The sequence below is a fragment of the Anolis carolinensis genome, chromosome 6, assembly GCF_035594765.1.
Source record: "Anolis carolinensis isolate JA03-04 chromosome 6, rAnoCar3.1.pri, whole genome shotgun sequence".
Lineage (NCBI taxonomy): Eukaryota > Metazoa > Chordata > Lepidosauria > Squamata > Dactyloidae > Anolis > Anolis carolinensis.
Window position 1 is genome coordinate 34,916,438 of NC_085846.1, and position 23,712 is coordinate 34,940,149.

The following is a 23,712-nucleotide window of genomic DNA, read 5'->3' on the forward strand; positions in this document are numbered from 1 at the left end:
GAGGTCTTCACTGCAGAAGGACATGCAGGTCAAGAATAGGAATCCACAGCCACCTACGCATCCACCGCCAAGACACTACACTTGGAGAACCATCACCCTCGAGCTATGAAAGATCACCTAAGTAAAGTAATAACCCAGAATATCAAGGCAGATAATCAACATTTTTTTTCATGTCAGGAGTGACCTGAGAAACTGCAAATCGCTTCTGGTGTGTGAGAGAGAGGCAGTGTGAGATAATCCATAATATCTGCTTTGAACTGAGATATCCGAGTCCACACTACCATATAATCCAGGGTTGGGCCCTTTGAGATTAGATTAGCACCTACCCTGGCCACATAATGCAAAAATTTGAACACTTGGGTGTTCCAACGTGCTTTCGAACAGTAGGTTCCTTTTTTATCACCATCCAGTCTTAACTATTTACTGCCCTAACCCTCAGCACTTTACCCTACTCCTGAATCTCATTGCCTAGAATTTTTGCACATGCCTGCCTTCCCTGTAATATCTTAATAGCCCCACTGTCTAGTTCTGATGCTCGCTGATGTATTGTATGAATGTTATTTTACTGGTATTGGTTTAATTTATATGCTGTCGTATTATTTTATCTGTTGATTGGGTTTGGTCCCCATGTGAACCACTCCGAGTCCCCTTGGGGAGATGGAAGCAGGTTATAAATAGGTAAAGATAATTTTCCCCTAAGTCCAGTTGTGTCCGACTCTGGGGGTTGGTGCTCATCTCCATTTCTACGCTGAAGAGTCGGCGTTATCTGTAGACACATCCAAGATCATGTGGCCGGCATGACTGCATGGAGTGCCGTTACCTTCCCCCCGGAGTGGTACCTATTGATTTCACATTTTTGCATGTTTTTGAACTGCTAGGTTGGCAGAAGCTGGGGCTAACAGCGGGTTCTCACTCCGCTCCTCGGATTTGAACCTGCGACCTTTTGGTCTGCAAGTTCAGCAGCTCAGCGCTTTGGTTATAAATAAATTATTATTATTATTGACACAACGACGTTGTATGACACAGCAAACAAGATAGATATGCTGGATTTCGTTTCACAAAATCACAAGTCGAACACTTCCCAAGTGTCTAGGACTGTGTGATGTATTTTCGGATGATGCGTGCAGATCCCAGTAAGGTGGCCTTTTGCAGTTGGCAGATCGTAATTTTGTCAATGTCTATTGTTTCCAAATGACGGCTGAGATCTTTTGGCACGGCACCCAGTGTGCCCATCACCACCGGGACCACCTGCACTGGTTTCTGCCAGAGTCTTTGAAGTTCAATCTTGAGGTCCTGATAGCGGCTGAGTTTTTCCTGTTGTTTTTCTTCAATGCGACTGTCACCTGGGATGGCAACATCAATGATCCAAACTTTGTTCTTTTCCACAACTGTGATGTCTGGTGTGTTGTGTTCCAGAACTTTGTCAGTCTGGATTCGGAAGTCCCACAGTACCTTTGCGTGCTTATTCTCCAATACTTTTGCAGGTTTGTGATCCCACCAGTTCTTTACTGCAGGGAGGTGGTACTTGAGGCATAAGTTCCAATGAATCATTTGGGCCACATAGTTGTGCCTCTGTTTGTAGTCTGTCTGTGCGATTTTCTTACAGCAGCTGAGGATATGATCAATATTATTATTATTATTATTATTATTATTATTATTATTATTATTTATTAGAGTCGATTCAGTGCACAGGTTAAGAAAGAAGGAGAAGGACTTGCTTGGAAGGAAATAAAAATGGTATGGTGCCACTTCCCTCCCCAAATCCTTCAGTGCAAGCAAGGGAAGGGGGTGCTTGGGTGGATAAGGGGCAAGAAGGAAAGAGGGAAGAAGGGCAGATAGGGGCAGCAGCAGGTGGATGCTGATAGGATGCTCAGGAGGCGGGAGGATGGAGGGCTGGCTTCGGGCAACCCAAGTAAGGCCAGCGCCAGCCCCCCATCTCTCTTCCCTCCTCCTGGGCAGCCTCTCCCCTCCTTCCCTCCCTCCCATCTGCGCATCCCCCTTGGGCTCAGCCCACCCCACGCCCACCCTGCCTTCCTCTCCCTTTGGCAACAGCAGCAGCCGCCACCGCAGGAGCCTCTCCAGCCTTCTCTGCTGCCAGGAATCGCCCAAGAGCCGCGCCTCAGCCTTGCGCCCGCTCCTTGAGGCGCCGTCGTCCTCACCCCCGCCTTGGTGAGTGGGCAGCAGAAGCCATGCCGAGGCGACGAGGCTGAGGAAGGGGCTGGCAATCGCCTGCGAGTGCGGCCAGCCCCAAGCCCATCTCTCCGGCTTCGGCACCATGGGCCCGGCATCGTCGTGAGCGCAGGCGGCGGCGGCCAAGGGGCATCTCCATGGTGCAGGAGGGCGGCATGTCACGCACACCTTACAGCTCCAGCCAAGACATCCAGATGGAGGTCTTAGACAACCCCGGTCTCCAGGTGAGGAGCGAGCGGGGAAAGGGAGAAGCGGGGCCCGATCCCACGCGGGTGGGAACTTTGGAGGTGGACATATCACCTTATGGAAAGGCTGGGTGGCTGTTTGGATGGGGAAGAAGAGGCCAAATGGCTCGGGAGGGGCTCATCCACCCTTTTCTCCTGGTTGAATTCGTTCCTGCTCGCCCACCCCTCCCCTGTTTCTCAACACGTATCGAGAAATAAGAGAGCAATGATGCTTTGGAAACCGGCAAACCTTTTTCTTTGAGCCTTCCTAGTGATCAACAGCCAGGAAGTGTTTGAATGGCAATCTTAGGAAGATGTGGAATTCCTGGATTGAGGAGAAGGGAGGAGGAGCAGCAACAGAGGCAGGAATGGCTGTTCAAGCAGCTTGAGTCTAGCAGGTCCCTTTGATGCCTGGGGATTGCAACTTGCACAGAGAGAGAGCCCTTCTCCCTTGGCACCAGCTAAACCTAACTAGCTCGCTTCCTGATTTGATTCAGGCACCAGGAAGGCCCAATTAGTAAACAACAAAATAAAACAGGAGAGAAAGCCATAAAGCTGCTTGGATTTCCACCCAGCGCTGTTTCGTGCAAGCGGATGAGCTCAACTCAGTGCCTGTTCATCTTTCAAGCCAGCCATCCATCCGCACATGCAAACAGATGGCAAAGCCAGACCCAAAGAGGGACTTTGACAGTGTGTCTCTATAAAGTGAAAGGAGGGCCATGGGTGGGTTTTATTTGATACTATATCAAATAAGACTACACTATAATACTAATATATTACTATATACAGTAGAGTCTCATTTATTCAACACTCGCTTATCCAACGTTCTGGATTATCCAACGCATTTTTGTAGTCAATGTTTTCAATACATCGTGATATTTTGGTGCTAAATTTGTAAATACAGGAATTACTACATAGCATTACTGTGTATTGAACTACTTTTTCTGTCAAATTTGTTTTATAACATGGTGTTTTGGTGCTTAATTTGTAAAATCATAACCTAATTTGATGTTTAATAGGCTTTTCCTTAATCCCTTCTTATTATCCAACATATTCACTTATCCAACATTCTGCCAGCCCGTTTATGTTGGATAAGTGAGATTCTATTGTACTAATAATACTGTACTATATGGTAAAGGTTTCCCCTGACATTAAGTTGAGTTGTGTCTCACTCTGGGGGTTGGTGCTCATCTCCCTTTCTAAGTTGAAGAGCCAGTGTTGTCCATAGACACCTTCTAGGTCATGTGGCCAGCATGACTGCATGGAGTGCCGTTACCTTCCCACCGGAGCAGTACCTATTCATCTACTCACATTTGCATGCTTTCGAACTGCTAGATTGGCAGAAGCTGGAGCTAACAACGGGCTCTCACCCTGCTCCCTGGATTCAAACCGTCAACCTTTCAGTCAGCAAGTTTAACAGCTTAGTGGTTTAACCTGCTGCGCCACTGGGTGAAAATATATTTGATATATTTGATTCTATATCAAATAATACTATACTATAATTATAATTATGTGTAGGCATTGAATGGTTGCCAATTTGTACACCGCCCTGAGTCCCTTCGGGTGAGAAGGGCGGGATATAAATGTTGTAAATAAATAAATAAATAAAATAATAAAATACTATAATACACTTCTGCCAACCAGCAGTTCGAAAACATGCAAATGTGAGCAGATCAGTAGGTACCACTTCAACGGGAAGGTAATGGCGCTCCATGCATTCATGCTGCCCACATGACTCTGGAGGTGCCTACGGACAACGCCGGCTCTTTGGCTTAGAAGTGGAGATGAGCACCAACCCCCAGAGTCGGACATGACTAGACTTAATGTCAAGGGAAACCTTGACCTTTACCTATACTATAATACTAATATATTACTATAAACTAATAATACTATACTGTATAATACTATATTTATTTGATACTATATCTTCTCTTGGTCCTGGAAAGAAAATCATGGCAAAGGTTAAGGTGTCTTTGGAGATGAGGGAAGGGGGCTGCTTTAGTCTTGTTCTCTGCCAATGAGTTCCAGAAAGGTTGCACATGACTCAGATTTCTCTAATCTAAAAAAATCAAGAGTAATGTTCACAATGAGTGTATGTGACTCTCCTGGTTCATGTAGGAAGGGTACTTGTAGGAGCTACAAGGACAGTTGGAGATATACATAAGAATAATTCGGGGTATATCCATGCCTGGAGCTTTGAAAACATACTTTTTTTAGACAATAAGAACATGAAAAGCCCATGGCTTTTCTGTATAAGGTACAGTACTTTAGGTGTAAGTTCTAGAAAGAAGGATTGATTGAACATCACTCTGTCAGTTCACATGTTTTCTGATTAAGAGGATATGGTGAGGATTGATGGAGGGGAGATTCTATGGTGGGGATAATAATAATAATAATACTAATAATATGGAGCCACGGTGGCGCAGTGAGTTAAACCCTTGTGCCGACTGAACTGCTGACCTAAAGGTTGGCTTCCTGACCTGAAGGTTGCCGGTTCGAATCCATGAGACGGGATGAGCTTCTGTCTGTCAGCTCTAGCTTGCGGTGATGAGAGAAGCCTCCCAGCTAACACATCTGGGCGTCCCCTGGGCAATATCTCTGTAGATGGCCAATTCTCTCACACCAGAAGCGACTTGCAGTTTGTTCTCAAGTCGCCTCTGACATGATAAAAAAAGGTTTAAGTAGAATCCCCATTGTTCACCAGTGAGTGTTACATTCACAAAGTCAGATTTATTCAGTAGCACTTTTCATAACGATGCCATTTTTCATGATCCTGGAGACTTTATCTTCTGCCGATGGAGAGATTGCTCTCCTTCTGAATCAGATGTCCACCTCACTCCTCCTCTTGTTCGTCATAGTTTTCATCCTTGGTGTGTTGGGAACTCCAAGTTGGCAGTCTTACAAAGGATGCCCTCCAAGTCATAGCTAATAAGTGATACACAGTTAATTGGCTTTGGTTTTGTGATAGTCCGTTATTAATCTGCTAGTTCTTGGGGAAGAAGATAGACCCAGGCTGGAAACAGAGGCGATTATAGTAATAAATAATCCCATGGCTCCATGGATCATGTGTTAGTCTGATGGAGTTTAGAGTTGTTGACAGGGAAGGTGAGTAGTTGATGTTAAGAAAAGTTAGAATTATACATCCTAGAATGAGCTATAGGAGGATTCTGGTCTCTATTTTTCTATATAGTTCATCATGGGGAGTAGAGGAAATCGTGGGTGTTGCTGAATCTAGTGGGCAATGCGAAACAGCAGATCAGGTGGAAATTTAGATACCAGAAGATGCCACAGTATTAAGATTCTTCTCTCCTTCCTCCCTTTAGGGTGTTCAGATAATAATAGAATTAGAATCATGGCAGAATGTGCCAAGATAAGCAGGAAATGCTAAGTTGCTTGGGACCTGTTGCTCATACGTAAGGAATGGGAAAATGCCAAGTTCTTTCGACTGTTTGTGAGCTTTAGAGGGGTGTCGAAAATGCCAGCTGAAAAGGACAGGATCACAATAGGGAAACACAAGATGCATTGCCCTCTTTTGATGGAAACAGCAGTCTGAGACGTGTGGGTTTAATCCTTTTTGGATGTGTGTTTGTCCCTGCTGGTGTGATGGCACCATTCAAATCTGTTACTTTTCAGCTTCTTTTCCAAAAAAGCAATACAAAATCCACGATGTGCCCGAGGGTTTTGTGTGTGTTTGTGGAATGTCACCAGTAAGTAGACCCTTTCCTTGGGGCGCTTCCTTTGTCCCACTCCCTTGTGGTCTCCCAGGTGGTGGATCCCCCACCGCTTGCTGCAGCTCTGAATGACGCACGTGCCTTAATTAGAACAAGGGGAGGAAAGGCCTAAAAATACCAACCTCGGGCTCTGCTTCCTTGCCTTGCCCTGCCTAGCCTTAAAACTACGAGAACCATGTCTGTGGGGGCCTGCTAACAACTGGCTTCCTTCGGACAGCTGTCCCTCTCCCTCTCCCTGAGACATGCTTGGGAAGTGTTTGGTTCATTCCAGCCCCAGTTTCTCTTCCCTCCCTCCCAACATAGGGCAGAAAGGCTTAGATATTTCCAGGGACTTCAACGAGGGACTCTCCCTAGACCAAAAAGACAGCCACCCCTGGGAGACAGAGGAGGCGGGTAACATGATTCTTTGAAGCAGGTGAAAGAAAACTGATAAAATCAACATCCCCTATCCTAAAAAGGAACATGGTGGTGCTTGTTTGCTCACTATATTAAAAGAAACAGGCAGGTCGTAACCTGGAAAGAGTTAGAAATTAAGGAATGAAGGCAGCACGGCTGTGGAGGAAGATAGGAGTAGGGCTCAAATCTGAACCCTATTCCTGTACTTTTAGTAGTTATGTCGAACAGGAATTTCAGCATAGTGTTGCTTGCTACACAACAGGTAACAAGTAACACCAGCTCAAATTCCCTACACAACCATTAAATGCACAGGAGCCCTCTCCAGTTTCATATGGGCAACCCTATGCAGAAGCCTGATGTATAGTTTTAAGCTTCGTAGATGGAGGAGCTCCACACACGCTTATCGGTCCATTCATAGACTTTTCCTGATTCTACATTAGCTTTTTGACAGCTCCAAAGTGAATAGCACTGGGCCTCCTTCAGGCAAAACAGGGGTGAAAAACAGTGTGTCCCCCTAAATGACATTGAATTGGGAGTTCCAACCTCCCTGGCCAGCCTGGCCAGTTCTAAGGGATGTTGAGAGTCACAGTTCACCAACATTTGGAGGGGCACATAATTCCCAGCCATGAGTTTTATGTACAGTATAGGATCTCAATGATCCCAACAACAACTCTCCACAATAACCCAGTTTTGTTATCCTCATTTTACAACTTGGAGCTTCCAAGTCTGAAAGAAAGAAGAAGGGACTTTGTGAGTTCAAAATTGAACAGAAATTTGAACTGGGAGTTTGCAGCTCATGCATTCAGCTCTGGAACACATTTAGGAGCTCATCTCACGGGTGAGGAGAAAGTGGAGGGAACCATCTTACTCACATCTTTCCCTGTCTTCTGGGATGGCCAGCCGTCCCACATCCTTTCCACATTAGGTCTGTCTTTCCCCTGCTTTCTGCTGCTTTCTACTGTTTGGAGTTAGGTAACACTGGTGTGATGGCACGTCCGAGCCTTTGGGACAACTATAGTATCTGGCTTTACTTGGGGGCTATCTGTATACCTTCTGTTAAGATCAAGACCCTTAACGTACAGAGGCACTTTAGGCAAGATGGAAATTAACCAAAATAATCTTACTGAAAACAAGATGAATAAAGGGTTAACTCCACCTGGGGCTATTAAAAGATAGCTTAAAACAATACATTACAAAAGGAGATTTTGCTGGTCCCGGTCATCTCTCTGGTATCCTTGAAAGTCTTTTGCCTCTGATGTAAAGTGAGGGAATTGGTCTTCTACTTTGTGAAACTTGGGCTGACCACAAGCTTCTGTTGTCACTGGGACTGATGGTCTATGAAAAGTTTAGTGCTAAGGATGCCTATTTGGATTGCTAGGGTGTATGATTTCCAGACTATATCCAGGCATCTAAACTCTGTAGCTTTATTGCAAAAAGAAAAGAAGTCCTAGCAAGAAAGCTCTGTGCAGACAAATGGACTAAACCAACTAAGGCTGGCCTCTAGGGTTTTTTTTAAGCTCCACCCAAAAACTAATACAAATGGAGGCATCTACACTATTGGGGAACCTAAACAAAGGGAACTGAAGCAAAGGAGAGGAAAGGCAGAGCCAAGACTTCATAACCGGACTCCTGAAGACAAATATAGGGCACTGTTTCCATGCGCTGCAGAAACAGAACCTCGTGGAGTCCTACCAGAAGTGCCCTTACATCATATGATGGCCTTTGTGAGACTGCTATGGGACTCTGTTTCCCAAGCGCATGGGAATAGAACCCTAAACCTGTGGGATGAAATCCTAAGCCTCTGATAAGTGGAGTGAGCTATTCTGGTTCCCCATCAATCCAGAGGGGGACATTTTAAAATTCACAATGTTGATTATACAGTCTCCTTTGGGGAAATCCTAGCCTCCTCCACAGGGGTGATGTAGGGAAGGCAGAAACTGCTGTATCAGTTCTTCCCATATCTTACACAAACACACAAAAAGAACTGGATTCCCACCATTCTTTTTCAAGAAATATGTCTAGGCGACAAGGGCTTGGTAGAGGCATGGCCATGCTGCTTAGGGGATAATATGACTAATAGTCCAAACAAAATATTTTCCAGGCTCTGCCTACTCAGCCATGGTTTATGGTACTATATTGGAAGATAGGTTGCATGCCTCCTGCAGATGTTCATGTGTATACATGATCATATGTATAGGGAACAAATAAGCAAACATCAAAAAAAGCAAAAAGGAGGAGATGGTATGTTAGTACAAGTTTGAGCATCTCTTGGAATTCCAAAATCTGAAATATTCCAAAATCTACGATTATCCACATTGCTTTCTGATGATTAGTATAGACAAATTTTACTTCATGCACAAAATTATTTTAAAAAATGCCTGTATAAAATGACTTTCAGGCTATGTGTATAAGAAAGGTGTATATGAAACATAAAATGCCAATCATGTTTAGACTTGGATCCCATCACCAAAGTATCTCATTATGTATATGCAAGTATTCTGACATCTGAAAAAAAAAACCAAAATCTAAAACATTTCTGATCCCGAATAGTTCAGGCAAGGGATAATCTACCTGTACTTCATAAAAACATGGTTTTGCCCATGGGTTTGGCAGCTGTGCTTATATGTCAAGAGCAAGCAACTTGTAATTGTCAGATGTGATTAGCAACTCTTATTATCCTCAACATTATTGTTATTATCCCTCAATAATGACGATTCTGTCTAGGGTTGATGGAAGTGGCAATGCAATGATATCTGCAGGGCAATAATCTGCCCTCCTCAGTCTGAAATTTTGTATGCAGAAAGAGAGGAGTTCAATTTCAATGGAGCTTTGTGTGGGCGGATGTGCGTGCACACAAACAGTAGTTCGGGATCATAAGATGCTTTCTTATGCATACATTTCTATCTGCCTTCAGCAGATGTGCCTGTGTGCATTTAGTTTAGAAGAAATGTGAGCCTTTCCCCACTGTTGCCATGCAAAGATAGGCAGCTAGAATGGCACGAAGTTCAAAACTGTATATCTGGTCGACAGAGCTTGGAAACATTAAGTTGTTTAGCTTTGTTAATTGGTTTATAGATTACACAGCCCAACAAAAACATTTTTTCCTTGGTGTCTGCAGTTTTAGGCTTATTCCTGAGGTTATTTGGAGCACTAATTCAGAAAATTGCATTGGATAAACCACATTAGCTCTAGTTTCTTTGATATGGTTATGGTATTCTGTGGGTGAGCAGAGTGAAGAGTGGTATATAGCATATGTTCTGTATCTCAAAAATTAGAGCTGATATGGTTCCATTTTTGGAATCAGCAGATCAAATATAACCAGAAAGAGGATTAACATTTGAGACACCAACATGTGTGTTGGCAGTATTATATTTAAAATAGATAGACCCAATTAGCTAAGCACATTACTGATATACAGCTTATAAATCTGGAGAATATGATCACATATATCTAAACTAGAGTTGTGTCCTTTCACATGTTGGAACTGTAACTCCCAACAGCCACATAGTCAATAGTGTGCGATGCTGCAAATTGAAATTCAACCACATCTGGAAATCCATGGATTCTCACTTCTGGTTTAAACTCAGTTGTTAGTCCCAATAAGTTTGGGCAAATTGGAACAATGATAACTTGATACATCAACACGCAGGTTCCATTTTCTGGCTATCATGCTGGGTATGATTTTTGTGTGTGTGTGTGTGTGTCAGGAGCAACCGGAGTTGCTTCTGGAGTAAGAGAATTGGCCGTCTGCAAGGACATTGCCCAGGGGATGCCCGGATGTTTTGATGTTTTACCATCTCTCATGTCCCCGCATGGAGCTGGAGCTGAAAGAGGGAGCTCATCCGCGCTCTCCCCGGGTGGGATTCAAACCTGGCAGTTTTCAGGTCAGCAACCCAACCTTCAAGTCACGAGGCTTTTATCCCCTAGGCCACCGGAGGCTCCACTGGGTATTATGATGGTAATTATTGTCCGACACATCTGGAGGGCATGAGGTTAGGGAAGACTATCAAAATAAGTCCTGCATGTTAATGTGGTTAGCTTTAGAATGGTGAAAAAATGGTAATTCTAACCAGGATTAGCAGATATAAATGCAGATTTACCAGCTGTTATTTATTCCTGGTTATCTTGTACAGACAGCCCTGCCTGCAGGATTTCATTTACTGATGTCTTTCCTCCAATGAGGCCTTGGAGCAAATGTGAAATGTTTTCACCCTAGGCCTCCTGTGAGGTGTGGCTTCTCATTATTATTGCTAATATGTTTTGCAAATGAATTAGTGATTGGATGGCCTTCCACAACCATCCACTTCTGTTTTGTTTATTGGCGTCTGGCTCTTCACCTTGTGAATGATGAGCCCTTCAAGGAATCTGAACTTCATATGAAGCCAGTGGATATCTGCTGCTTGTGTCAAATAATTTTGCAGCCTCACCATGCAAGGTTGGTTATTCACGCTGTCATTGGGATGCTGCAGCCACAGCTTGGGAACATCAATTTTTGAACTACAACCTCCAAAATCCACTACCATCGTGCTTACTGGCCATTCAGGTCCAGGTTTTGAGAGTTGCAGTTTGAAATTGTGACACTCCTGAACCTTAATGTTATCTGAAATAAAAGCATTAAACCAAAAAAAAACCTCTGACATCATATATTGTGAGGGGGAGACATGACGTCATTATTTATTTATCTCTTAACATAAGCAGTTTCTTATCAAACTCATTTGCTGAGGTTGTGCCGTGCCACGTTACCTGTTGTGACATCACTTGATTCTTCTCCAATTCCAAAAAAAGTTGTTGCATCATCACTGATCTGTGCCAATGCCATAACTACATCGAGATGGTGGGGGGAAATAGAAGGAAGAGGGAAAAAACTGGAACATTTCAAAAGCACTGAAAAAATAGGATAATATCAGGGCTGTGTCTGACAAATTGGGAGAGTTGGTGGTTGTGGAAAGAAGCCATAATGCAACAGCTTTTTTTCCTGAAAAGCCTGGTTCAGCTCCATGCAACAGCTTTTTCACTTGTAAACCTCAACTGATTTCTCAGAAAAAAATTATTACTGAAATGTTTTCAGTAATAAACTGAATGAAGGAACACACATTAAGGCCTCGTTCAGGGAAGAGAGAGAAGTACATCTGATCAGTCAAAAGACAGATCAGTGAATAGGGATTCAGCCTGTGTTGGATCAAGTTACATTCTCCCTGAAGAGAGAAGTTTGCACGTTGTGGTACGGGATTCATGTTCCCACATTTCTGCAGTGGCCAGGAATTCAGTTTGCACAGCTGAAGTTAGTGTATCAGCTCTGAAGCTGTCTTAATTTGACCACAGAAAAATATTATATCCTGTTTGGATTATTGTAATATACTGTCTGTGCCTTTGAAGGCTGTTCAGTAACTTCAGTTGGTCAAAAATACTATGGCGAATTGCTGGTTAGAGGAAGCCCATAGCGCTTCCATTACAGCACTTTACAGAACTAGTAACTAGTCCATTTCTGGGCACAGTTTAAAGTGCTGTTTGACCTATAAAGCCCTATGTTATGGTCCAGACTATCTTCCCATATAGGTCTGCCAGGTTGTGAGATCAGTCTTATCAACTTTAAAGCTAAATCTGGTGCAGACATGACAGAGGACTTTCTGGCAGCCACTCTATAATTATGAAACTTCCTTCCAAAGGAAGCATATAAAGAATAGTAAAGGTAAAGCTTTTCCCCTGACATTAAGTCTAGTGTGTCCGACTCTGGGGGGTTGGTGCTCATCTCCATTTCTAACCCGAAGAGCCGGTGTTGTTCATAGACACTTCCTAGATCATGTGGCCAGCATGAATGAATGGAGCACCATTACCTTCCCACCGGAATGGTACCTATTGATCTACTCACATTTGCATGTTTTCAAACTGCTAGGTTGGCAGAAGCTGGGGCTAACAGTGGGAACTCACCTCTCTCCCCGGATTTGAACTGCCAACCTTTCGGTCAACAAGTTCAGCAGCTCAGCTCAGCAGCTGCGCCACCGGGGGCTATATGAATAAGAAGAGGAAGAAGAAGAATAACAACAATAGTAATAATAGACTAGCTCTAACCTTTTCCCTTCTACCTTCTGGTAAAGCCTTTTATATGCAGTCAGGCTAATACAGATAAGCTGTATCTTTCAATATTTTATTTTTATTTTTGATCATTTAAATTTTTTTTAAAGTTTATTTATAGTTTAACTTTTAATTTAATTTGTGTTTGGCCATATATAATTTACTGTGTATTTTTACTGGTAGTTTTTAAATCTGTCAGAAGTTACTTCGCTTCCCAAACTTGGGAAGAAGGTGAGAGATAGATAGATAAATAAGAAGGTTTTTTTAAATTCTTGATTACTGAATAAACATGTCCATCACAGGAGGTTTGACAGATGCTTAGAGAGTGTATCCAGAAGTTCCCCCTTTCTGATTCACCCAACATGAGAATCATCACACTGGGGAGTTCTGGAAAGTGTAGTCTGAAAAGTAATTAAGATCTGTTCTGATTTACAGTTTAATCAGTTAACCTTTCCTGCTCTTCTTTTCTTTGCTCCATACAGTCAGAGCTCCACATTGTTGAGTTAGAGGCTCAGGACCTCTGTGAAAGTGGAAAATACATGAATAAATCACCACTTTTCTACCTGAGTGAATGCCTCTCTGGGAACTTTTTTAGGTCCTCCAGTGTGATCCTATGGTCAACTTTGCTTTAGGAATTTCTAGGTCCTCCAGCAGATCTCTATAGTCAACATCTGCCAGATTTATTTATTTATCATGTCAGAAGTGAATTGGGGGTACAATTATAATGTTTTTTAAAAGCACAAACAAAGTTAGAATACTTGACATTATACTATATTTCCATTGACCAGAAGCCACTTAGAGTGCCTCTGGTGTCGCTGTGAGAAGGTCCTCCATTGTGCATGTGACAGGGCTCAGACTCCCTTGTAGTAGGTGGTCCACAGACCACGGATCTGCCAAATGTTGGCTGTAGAGCCGCACTAGAGAATCTAGAGTTTCCTAGAGGGACCATTTTAATCAAATCTGCAAATAATGAAATCTGGTATTTTAAAAAATATAAATGTGGAGTGTAGACTGTGCAATATATGTTCACCCTGTCAATTTGACTTAGACATAGGCTACCCAAGCAGGGATTGTACCAGTTCCATACAGCACCACTTTTAGTAGGTAAAGGTAAAGGTTTCCCTTGACGTTAAGTCCAGTCATGTCCTACTCTAGGGGTTGGTGCTCATCTCCATTTCTAAGCCAAAGAGCCGGCGTTGTCCATAGACACCTCTAAGGTCATGTTGCCGGCATGACTGTGTGGAGCGCCGTTACCTCCCCGCCGGAGCGGTACCTATTGATCTACTCACATTTGCATGTTTTCGAACTGTTAGGTTAGGAGAAGCTGGGGCTAACAGCGGGTGCTCACTCCTCTCCCCGGATTCGAACCTGCGACCTTTCAGTCTGCAAGTTCAACAGCTCAGTGCTTTAATACACTGTGCAACCGGGGGCTCCTTTTAGTATTAAGCGCATATTAAAAAGTCATTCCATACTTTTCCTGGCAAGGTCAGAATGCTGTTTCTCTCAAATTTGTGGATGGTGGAACATGCCAAACACACAGTAAATCTGGTATCTTAGATTGGAAATGCCTCAAGACCTGCTGTTGGGTTCCACCTTTTGTCGGTTTCTGTAATATGGAGTCAGCTCATACTCTGTAACCTTGAAACATGCTTGATTATGTCCTTATGACAGTTGCTCTGTCTCTGATTTTTTCTTCTTCTTCTGCATCTTCTTTGACCTCTTAGGGGAAATATAGCAAAAGGAAAAACCGCTTCAAACGCTCTGATGGCAGTACCTCCTCTGACACGACTTCAAACAGTTTCGTCAGACAGGTAAGAGAAAGCCGAAGAAGGGAATGGGAATCTGTGCTCAAAGAGGAGGCAGAGAATGCTGGGAGGGGAGAACTGTGGGAATTGATATCTGCTTGCACAGTATTACCTGCTTATTAGTTCGGGGCCTTTGAAGGACCAAGACACCTTTAATGCAATAGTTTCCAATTGGGAATTTTGAGATCATCTTCCTCCAATGGATACAGCTTTTATTGCAGTCTTACAACTATTACCTTTGTGTGTGTGTGTGTTCCTTCAAGCCACCTGTCAATTTATGACAACCTGTGAATTTCCTTTACCTAATATAAATAAGCAGCTCACGAAATTGGAACCGAATTTGGATGGTGTTTCCAGGACTGTGTGGAATGAGGACTACTTTCCCAATACACTACTGTAATCCCTCCCAACGGTGTATCTTTTTAGGGTGTATCTACAGTGTTGAATTAATGCAGTTTGACATCATTTTAACTGCCATGGGTCAGTGCTATGGAATCATGGGAGTTGTAATTTTACAACTGTATTCGCCTTCTCTGCCAAAGAGTGCTGGTGCCTCACCAAACTACAACTCTCATGCACAACATGGAGTCATGGGAGTTGAAATCACACCGAAACATTAATTCTGCTAGGTTGTTGTGAGTTTTCCGCGCTTTATGGCCATGTTCCAGATGCATTTTCTCCTGACATTTCTCCCACATCTATGGCAGGCATCCTCGGAGGTTGAGAGGTCAACCTCTCAAGCTCTGTGGATGCCTGCCATAGATGTGGGCAAAATGTCAGGAGAGAATGCTTCTGGAACATGGCTATACAGCTCCGAAAACTTACAACAATCCTGTGATTCTGGCCATGAAAGCCTTCGACAACACATTAATTCCACTGTCTAGATTCATTCTTTCCCACTTGTCAAGCTTTTCTTTATTGCTTTGACTTTTTTCTTGTCTTTTGAAGTCTCATGTGAGGGGGAAAACCAATCTTGCAAGCAAAATATTGTGTCTTTCTATGTATATGAAATTACATGGTTTCAAAATGCATATTCTGACCACCTTCTTTTACTAAAAATTAGGCTTTTCTTTCTGTCTTTCTTTCTTTCTTTCTTTCTTTCTTTCTTTCTTTCTTTCTTTCTTTCTTTCTTTCTCCCATTTTTCTTTCTTTTGTCTTCCCTTGCTTCTCATAGTCAGCATCCATCTCAAGGGGAAGTGTTGTGCTGAAGAATAAAAGTGTTTTCTGTGTTAAACAACATAAGCCAAGCATTCCTGCTGAGTCTCCTTTTGTAAAGGGCACTGAGAACAAAGTAGCAGATGGCTACACAGGCAGAGGGCTTGTTGGTGGCATAGGCTTAAAACCTACATTTGCTTACCTGGAAACTAGCCTCTCTGAATTCACTAGAATTTACTTCTTCATACCTGTATAACAAAGGAGAGTGATGATAGTAGGTCCAGGGGTCACTTTTCGCCTCCTGGGATCACACAGACTGCCCAAAATGCCCACTTTATCCCCCCAAATTCCAAATTGATGGTGTCTCTAAGTCCACTTCAAGTTTTAGAAACATAGGCTCACAGACATACACTTAGGCACAGATTATTTCCAGTTTATCTGTAATCATAACATCTAGACATGGGAAAATGCTGACTGTGGGAACATTTGAAATAGGGTGCTGGCAGAAAGTCCTATGGATATCCTTGAATTTCTAAAAAAAGTCAAATTGAAAATGGAGAGCATGAAGCCGATCGGCTGAGCCTGCAAAGACCCACGGATTGATTTGATACTGTTTCTGTTCTGCTGCTGCAGAACCAGTTTGGACAAGTTTTTCGGTGCTGAGTGAGTACTGCTGGTAAAGAGAGCTGTGTACTCAGAGAGGCCTTGCTATTTTGAGGCCTGTTGGCCCCTGGTGGCACAGTGTGTTAAAGCACTGAGCTGCTGAACTTGCGGCCAAAAGGTCCCAGGTTCAAATTCCGGAAGCGGAATGAGTGCCTGCTGTTAGCCCCAGCTCCTGCCAACCTAGCAGTTCGAAAACATGCAAATGTGAGTAGATCAATAGGTACCGCCCCAGCGGGAAGGTAACGGCGCTCCATACAGTCATGCCAGCCACATGACCTTGGAGGTGTCTACGGACAACGCCAGCTCTTCGGCTTAGAAATGGAAATGAGCACCAACCCCCAGAGTCGGTCACGGCTGGACTTAACATCAGGGGAAAACCTTTACCTTTACCTATTTGCTGCTGAGAAAAGAGGGTGAAGAACCAGGACTGTATCATTGAGGGACCATTGAAAATATTACTGTTTTTTGATCTCTTGGAATTAGTAATGTTCTTGTATTTTTGTTGTACAAACCTGAGTGGCATGTTATTATTCTGCGGGTGACTCTGGATTGTGGGCACATGTAAGAGCTTCCATTTATCATCATCAATCCGTAATATTCCGGACCCAAGATAGCAAAAGTTACAGTACAATTAAACTCACTGATTTAAAATGCAAGTTAAAAACACCATTTTGCAGAATTAAAAATTTAAATAAAACATCTCCACACTTCCACTCTTTGATAAACTTTGTCTGCCAGCACCAAATGCATTCTGAAAAACATTTTCACCAATATTTATAACCCGTCCTTCAACCAAAAAGGATTCCGGATTTGCTTAAAAATTCTTAGTTTGACAGTTCCCAGCCCTCAAGCTTACATCAAAACAACCACAACTAGGCTGTTCCGTCTTTTTTAAACCATCAGTGGTTTATTAGCAGTGTGTCATTTCACAGCTAATCATATTAACCCATGCAGAACTCAGAAATCTTGGCTCCTTCCATCTTTTGCTGGTAGATGTTCAGCCACAGCAATAGGTTTTTCCAGTTGATTTACTTGACTCTCAGATTTGATATCCGGCCTCGAAGAGCCAAGAAACCCTGCCAATCACCAGATTTAATGGCTTCACATTTCTGCTACTCTTGTCTGTTTCTTGTCTTAGCAAGAAACATCTTTGCAAAACAAACAGAAACCTCTTCATCCGTTACATAGGGAAGCAAAAAGGTTGCCATAGCAATTCTCCATCTGGCTGTATTCTCTGGAACAGAGTGATAAAAGAAATAACTAAGTCCTTGCAAAGTAGATTGTAAAAGGTAGAAGCAGATCAAGCAGGGAAAATATTTTCTCCTCTGACAGAAATCACTCTTTGTGGTTTCTATCTCAGGACAGAATCATGGTTAAAAATGGGTATGTGATATGAGATACATAGGCATATTCTTTCACCAGAGCTTGGAAATGTTACCTTATGGACTACAACTTCCAAGCGCTCTAGCTAGCATATGGGCTAAAGATTTCTGGAAGACATACTCAATAGGCTAAATCTGTCAGTTATTTTTAATTTGAGTAGACCCATTGAATCAATGACATTTGGTATGTTCTTACTCATGCAAGTTTCATTGATTCCTCTTCCTGAGAGTTAGAGCTGTTTTGACAGTTAAATATGCTGCCCCAGAATGTAATAGAATCTTCTTCTCTGTAGGTTTTTATATAGAGGCTGGATGACCATCTATCAGGAGTGTTTTTGTTATGTGTTCCTGCATGGTTAGATTGGATGGCCCATGGGGTCTCTACTAGCTTGGGGACCTGGCGATGCCCGGGTTATAAAAGAAGGCATTGTTTGTTTTGGGATGTTAAGTTTGGTCCAGATCTGTCATTGGCTGGGTTCAGTGTTGTCTGGATGAAGGTGAACTACAACTCCCAGATTCCCAAGGCAATCACCCCCAAACCCTGCCAGTATTTGCAGTTGGCCATGTTGGGTCTGTGTGCCAATTTGGTCCAGATCGGACGTCTGCTGGTTTCAGTGTTTTCTGAATGCAGATGAACTATAACTCCCAAAATCAAGGTCTGTTCCCCTAAACCCCTTCAGTATGTTCAGTTGGTCATGGGGCTTCTCTGTGCCAAGTTTGGTACCAGTTCATTGTCGGTGGGGGTCATAGTATCTGTGAAGGTACTGCAAGTCCCATTATCCATGGCAAGTTTGGTCCAGATCCATCGTTGGTTGGGTTCACAGTGCTCTCTGGATGTAGGTAACTACAACTCTTGTAAATCATGGTGAATTCTCCCCAAACCTCTTGTTCAGTTGCTGATCAATTCCTCTGTTAACTGTGTTCCATAGGAAAGGGTAGGAAAGGGTTAAGGTAGACACAGTGAGTGGGGTCATGCAAATTAAGGAACCCTGGGATGTCCATTCTGGAGGAAAAACAGAACATCTAGGAGGAAATTGTCCCCGCATGAAAGCCTTCACTTGGATGAGGGGCAGGATGGTGTTTGAGGAGGACACTGGCAGGGTTTGGGCTACATGTTCATGGCGCTCACTATAACCTGACTTCTGCCTTTCACCTCTTCGAATCTAGTAACATTAGAAAGAAGCAATTTTGGTTTTCTCACTATTACTTTTCTGTGGTGGTAAGATTGTGTGCTTCTATAAGGCAAGAGGCTATGGTGATGGTAACAGAGATACTTGTAGAGTTTGCCGTGTCAGGCAGGCTTTTGCTGAGGATCTAGGCTGAATTTTCCAAGCAGCTAATGGGCAGCACTGGGGAATGAAACTGGCAAATGATCTCTCAGAGACAACGGCAGTGGCACCATAAGTCATGCTTGTTAGTACCGTGAAGAAGGAGGTATGAGAGTCCTCTTTTGAATGTCCATGAAACCCTCATGACACAACAGTCCAAAATTAAACAAGAGATAGTTCCAGAAGATGACACTTCCACTAGACAAACAACTGGGATACAATATAGGACAACTACGAGCAGCACTGTGCCTAATGATGCAAAGGGATTCATGCCAAACGAAAGTTCACCTGTGGATGTGATCAGAGGGGAATAGAAAGTCCAAAGCTTCACAACACATATTATAGGGACATGGAAGCATGACTCACGGGAAGCTATAGTCAAACAAGAATGAAACATTTAAGCAATACTTGGCATAGATTTTGCAGATCTTTGGATCAGGAATTGGAGAGAGGTAACAGAGCCTGGTGGCAAATTGTCTCTAAGGACAGGATATGCCTATTATGAACAGTGGCCACACTTCTTTTGTAGTGGTTTCTGAGGCCACATTTAGACTAGGGTCATGATTATGGAAGGTCCATACCTGATAAGCATTACGCTAACAGCCCAAAGTTTCTGATTAGAAAACATACTCACCAGGGTCAAGACAAGCAACAGAGGTTTATGCAATCTGGGCCAGAAAGGATGCCAAAATGTACAAGCATAAACATGAATAGAAACAACATAGATTTTTAAGTTCAGATTCCATTCAAGCTTCCCGTTCCTCCCCAGATTGGCTCAGAGAGGGGCCAGTCTGGGCCTGCCCTCTGAGGCCCCTTCCACATAGCTGTATAAAATTCACATTTTATTCACAAAATTCAACTGGCTTATATGGCAGTGTGGACTCAGATAACCCAGTTAAAAGCAGATATTGTGGATTATCTGCCTTGATATTCTAGGTTATATGGCTGTGTGGAGGGGCCCTGATTTGCTGAGCTTTGCTGATGTCACTGATTCCAGGCAACAATTTTATTTCAGCTGGGAGGGGATGGTCGTGGTTAGTTTCTGACAGCCTATTCAGGTGTGAGGAATGCCCTTCATAGAATCATAGAATCATAGAATAGTAGAGTTGGAAGAGTCTTCATGGGCCATCAAGTCCAACCCCCTGCCAAGAAGCAGGAAATCGCATTCAAAGCACCCCCGACAGATGACCATCTAGCCTCTGTTTAAAAGCCTCCAAAGAAGGAGCCTCCAGCACAGTCCGGGGGAGAGAGTTCCACTGCCGAACAGCCCTCACAGTGAGGAAGTTCTTCCTGATATTCAGGGGGAATCTCCTTTCCTGTAGTTTGAAGCCATTGTTCCGTGTCCCAGTCTGCAGGGCAGCAGAAAACAAGCTTGCTCCCTCCTCCCTATGACTTCCCCTCACATATTTATAAATGGCTATCATGTCTCCTCTCAGCCTTCTCTTCTGCAGGCTAAACATGCCCAGTTCTTTAAGCCTCTCCTCATAGGGCTTGTTCTCCAGACCTTTGATCATTTTAGTTGCCCTCCTCTGGACACATTCCAGCTTGTCAACATCTCCCTTCAACTGCGGTGCCCAGAATTGGACACAGTATTCCAGGTGTGGTCTGACCAAGAAGGGGATGACCCCAGGAAGTTCCTATGACCATATTTGGAGGGCTTAGGGGGATTATGACTAGCATAATAGTCCAGCTTTGGGTGATAAAGATAGGGTGCAGCGGGTTAAACCACTAAGCTGCTGAAGTTGCTGACCGAAAGGTTGGTAGTTCGAATCTAGGGAGTGGGGTGAGCTCCTGCTGTTAGCTCCAGCTTCTGCCAACCTAGCTGTTTGAAAACATGCAAATGTGAATAGATCAATAGGTACCATTCCGGTGGGAAGGTAGTAGCGCTCCATGCAGTCATGCCATCCACATGACCTTGGAGGTGTCTATGGACAACGCCGGCTCTTCAGCTCGGAAATAGAGATTAGCGCCAACCCCCAGAGTTGGACACGGCTAGACTTAATGTCAGGTGAAAACCTTTACCTTTACCTTATGATAGTCAAGTGTCCGGAGTCCCTGAAACAAGGGTGGTGATCTCTGCCTTCGGGGTCCAGACTTGGATGTATATTGTGAGTCTTTATGGTTGACAATATAGACCAAGTGGGATATTTGATTGAACAAATATTGGCTGGTTATTATCAGATTGAGAGGAGAAACCATCTGTTGATTCACATGTGCACACAATGGGTCCCGATTGTCACCTTAGACTGAGGAAGTAGGGGGACCTGCCCAACCATCTGTCCAGGAAATTCCTCAGTGGGGTCAGCAGGAAGGTGAAGACCCCTGGGACTTGCTTTGGCAGAAATCATATAGCTGATACATATATTTGATACATATAGGAACAGAACGGGGAGCAAAGGATACCCTTCTGAGTTTTAGAAAAGCCCTGAAAACATGGCTATGTGCCCAGGCTTTCAAAGATTAAATGATAAAAGACGACCCCGGACTGATTTACGGCTACAGCATGAGGATTTTGGAGGAATGGATTTTAATCATATGTTTTATATTTTTATATTGTTTTAATTGTTTTATTGGATTTTCATTGCTGTTTTAATTATGTGCAGGCATTGAATTGTTGCCAATTTGTACGCCGCCCTGAGTCCCTTCGGGTGAGAAGGGCGGGATATAAATGTTGTAAATAAATAAATAAATAAATAAATAAATAAAATGGACAGAAAGTTATAAGAAAAGATACTTTTATTGGAGGGTTAGGAACAATACAGTCTTTGAGTTGCTGTTGTCGGTTTTCTCTGTATATGTGTTAATACATATCAGTGCATACCTGCAGACTAAAAATAAAAAGATAACATAAAAATGAACTTTTAAAGGGAGAGTCATGATTGCTGGTCTGTGTGGCGGTCTTGCTTTTGGCCAGGGTGTGGGAATTTAGCGGAGAAGGGAGGAAAAATCATTCACTTTATTCTTAGAGAACTATAAATCATCAGAGTGGGAGTGTTGTGTTCGACAACATTTCCAGCATTAGATTTTAGGCAGTTCATATTATGTTCAAATAAGTTTTGAGGTTCTATTCCTGGTCAGTAAATTAAATTTGAAATTTTAAGATGCTTGTGTTATTTTACATACTGTATTTAGACTCCAGAAGATTATCATTTGGCTTTTGAGCCTGGTTCACCACACCTGCAGTGTATTTTTATTTTATTTTTTTGTTTTTAAAAGATTTTGACCACAATTATGAAAACTAGAAATTTACACTGCTATCCTTTGGGGAATGTATGCTATCGTAAGCCAATTTATCATTGTGTGGATCAGGCAATAATCATATTCACAGGAAGGTAGTGTTGTCATAGATGCACCATCAAAATCATGGCACAAGCAGAAGAAGCCCTGTGACCATTGTGTAGTGGCTACTATACACAACATTACAGTGTTTTTCATGGCAGGCTGCAACAGTAGCATAAGAGAGGGAGGATAACTGCTGTCAACAATAGTCTAGGGCACTACAGACAATGGAAATCCATGGGTGCTTTGTGTGCAACAGAATATCTTACATGCTGCCCTCTTGGGTACTGTCGCACTTCTTTGTTCTTTATATCGGTGACATAGCTTCAGCATGAACACACCTATCTGTATTTTATAATGCATTTTATGAATGTTTTATGTAAGTTAATTTTTAACTGATTTATAGTGTATTGTACAGGTTTTATATGTGTGTTTTATTGTAAGCCTCCCTGAGTCCCCTGTTGGGTGAGAAGGGTGGGATATAAATGTTGAAATAAATAAATATAAATAAACATCATGAAGGTACACATCATGGACTTCGATGAAGGATCTTTGTCCTCATTTTTATAAAAAAAATACAGATTGATGCAGATCAAGACAAATGATGTCTTTGTAGGGAAGTATCATATGTACTAATGTCTAAGTTAACATCATTTATTTATTATTTTATTTACAGTATTTATATTCCGCCCTTCTCACCCCGAAGGGGACTCAGGGCGGATCACATTATACACACAAAGGGCAAACATTCAATGCCCATATAAACATCAAACAGAGACCGAGACAGACAGATGCAGAGGCAATTTAACCTTCTCCTGAGGGGATGTTCGATTCTGGCCACAGGGGGGAGCAGCTGCTTCATCATCCACTCTGACGGCACTTCCTCATTCCAAGTCGTAAATTAGTTAAACTTGCCTCCCCACTTTTATAAGTGGTACCTTATTTCCTACTTGATAGATGCAGCTATATTTCGGGTTGCTAGGTCAGCAACGAGCAGGGGCTATTTTTTATTTTTTTAATTGACAGGTGCTCATCCCGCCATGGGCTGGCCTCGAACTCATGACCTCATGGTCAGAGTGATTTATTGCAGCCGCTCAACAGCCTGCGCCACAGCCCTCATGTATTAGTTGAGGGTTCGTTTGGGGGCCAAAATGGTGGAATTTGATATGACATGTATTAAGTCAAGTATCAGTCTGTTGTGATGGGAAAAAGTCAACCAGGCATTGAAAAAGGCCAAAAGCAGCACTAAAAATACGTAGTTCTTTTAGTTCTCCTAGGTCACAATAAGTGGGGGGGGGGGGGGTGCTAAAAAGTTCTAGATTTATACATGAGTATATATGGGATAAATCATATTTAAGGTATATGTTAGAGCAGTGCTGATGAATGTGTCACCCTCTGCAGGTTGTTTCACTTCAGTTTCCACCAACCTACTTATCCCAGGCCCTTTCCACACTGACCCTATATCCCAGAATCTGATCCCAGATTAT

The 23,712-nt window shown here is 42.9% G+C and overlaps 1 protein-coding gene across 3 annotated transcripts in view; it reads left to right on the forward strand.

The window, feature by feature from the left end:
- The first annotated feature begins 1,908 nt into the window (after positions 1-1,908).
- Positions 1,909-23,712, forward strand: part of cacnb1 (calcium voltage-gated channel auxiliary subunit beta 1) — a 73,551-nt gene continuing 51,747 nt past the window's right edge. The window contains exons 1-2 of one of the 3 annotated variants that reach the window (XM_008113321.3): positions 1,909-2,414; positions 14,338-14,424. In XM_008113321.3, coding sequence (XP_008111528.1) covers positions 2,328-2,414; positions 14,338-14,424 — 174 coding nt within the window. In that variant the 5' untranslated portion in view covers positions 1,909-2,327. The remainder of the gene's footprint in view (positions 2,415-14,337; positions 14,425-23,712) is intronic. The other 2 variants (XM_008113319.3, XM_003222551.4) reach the window with 2 other exon arrangements.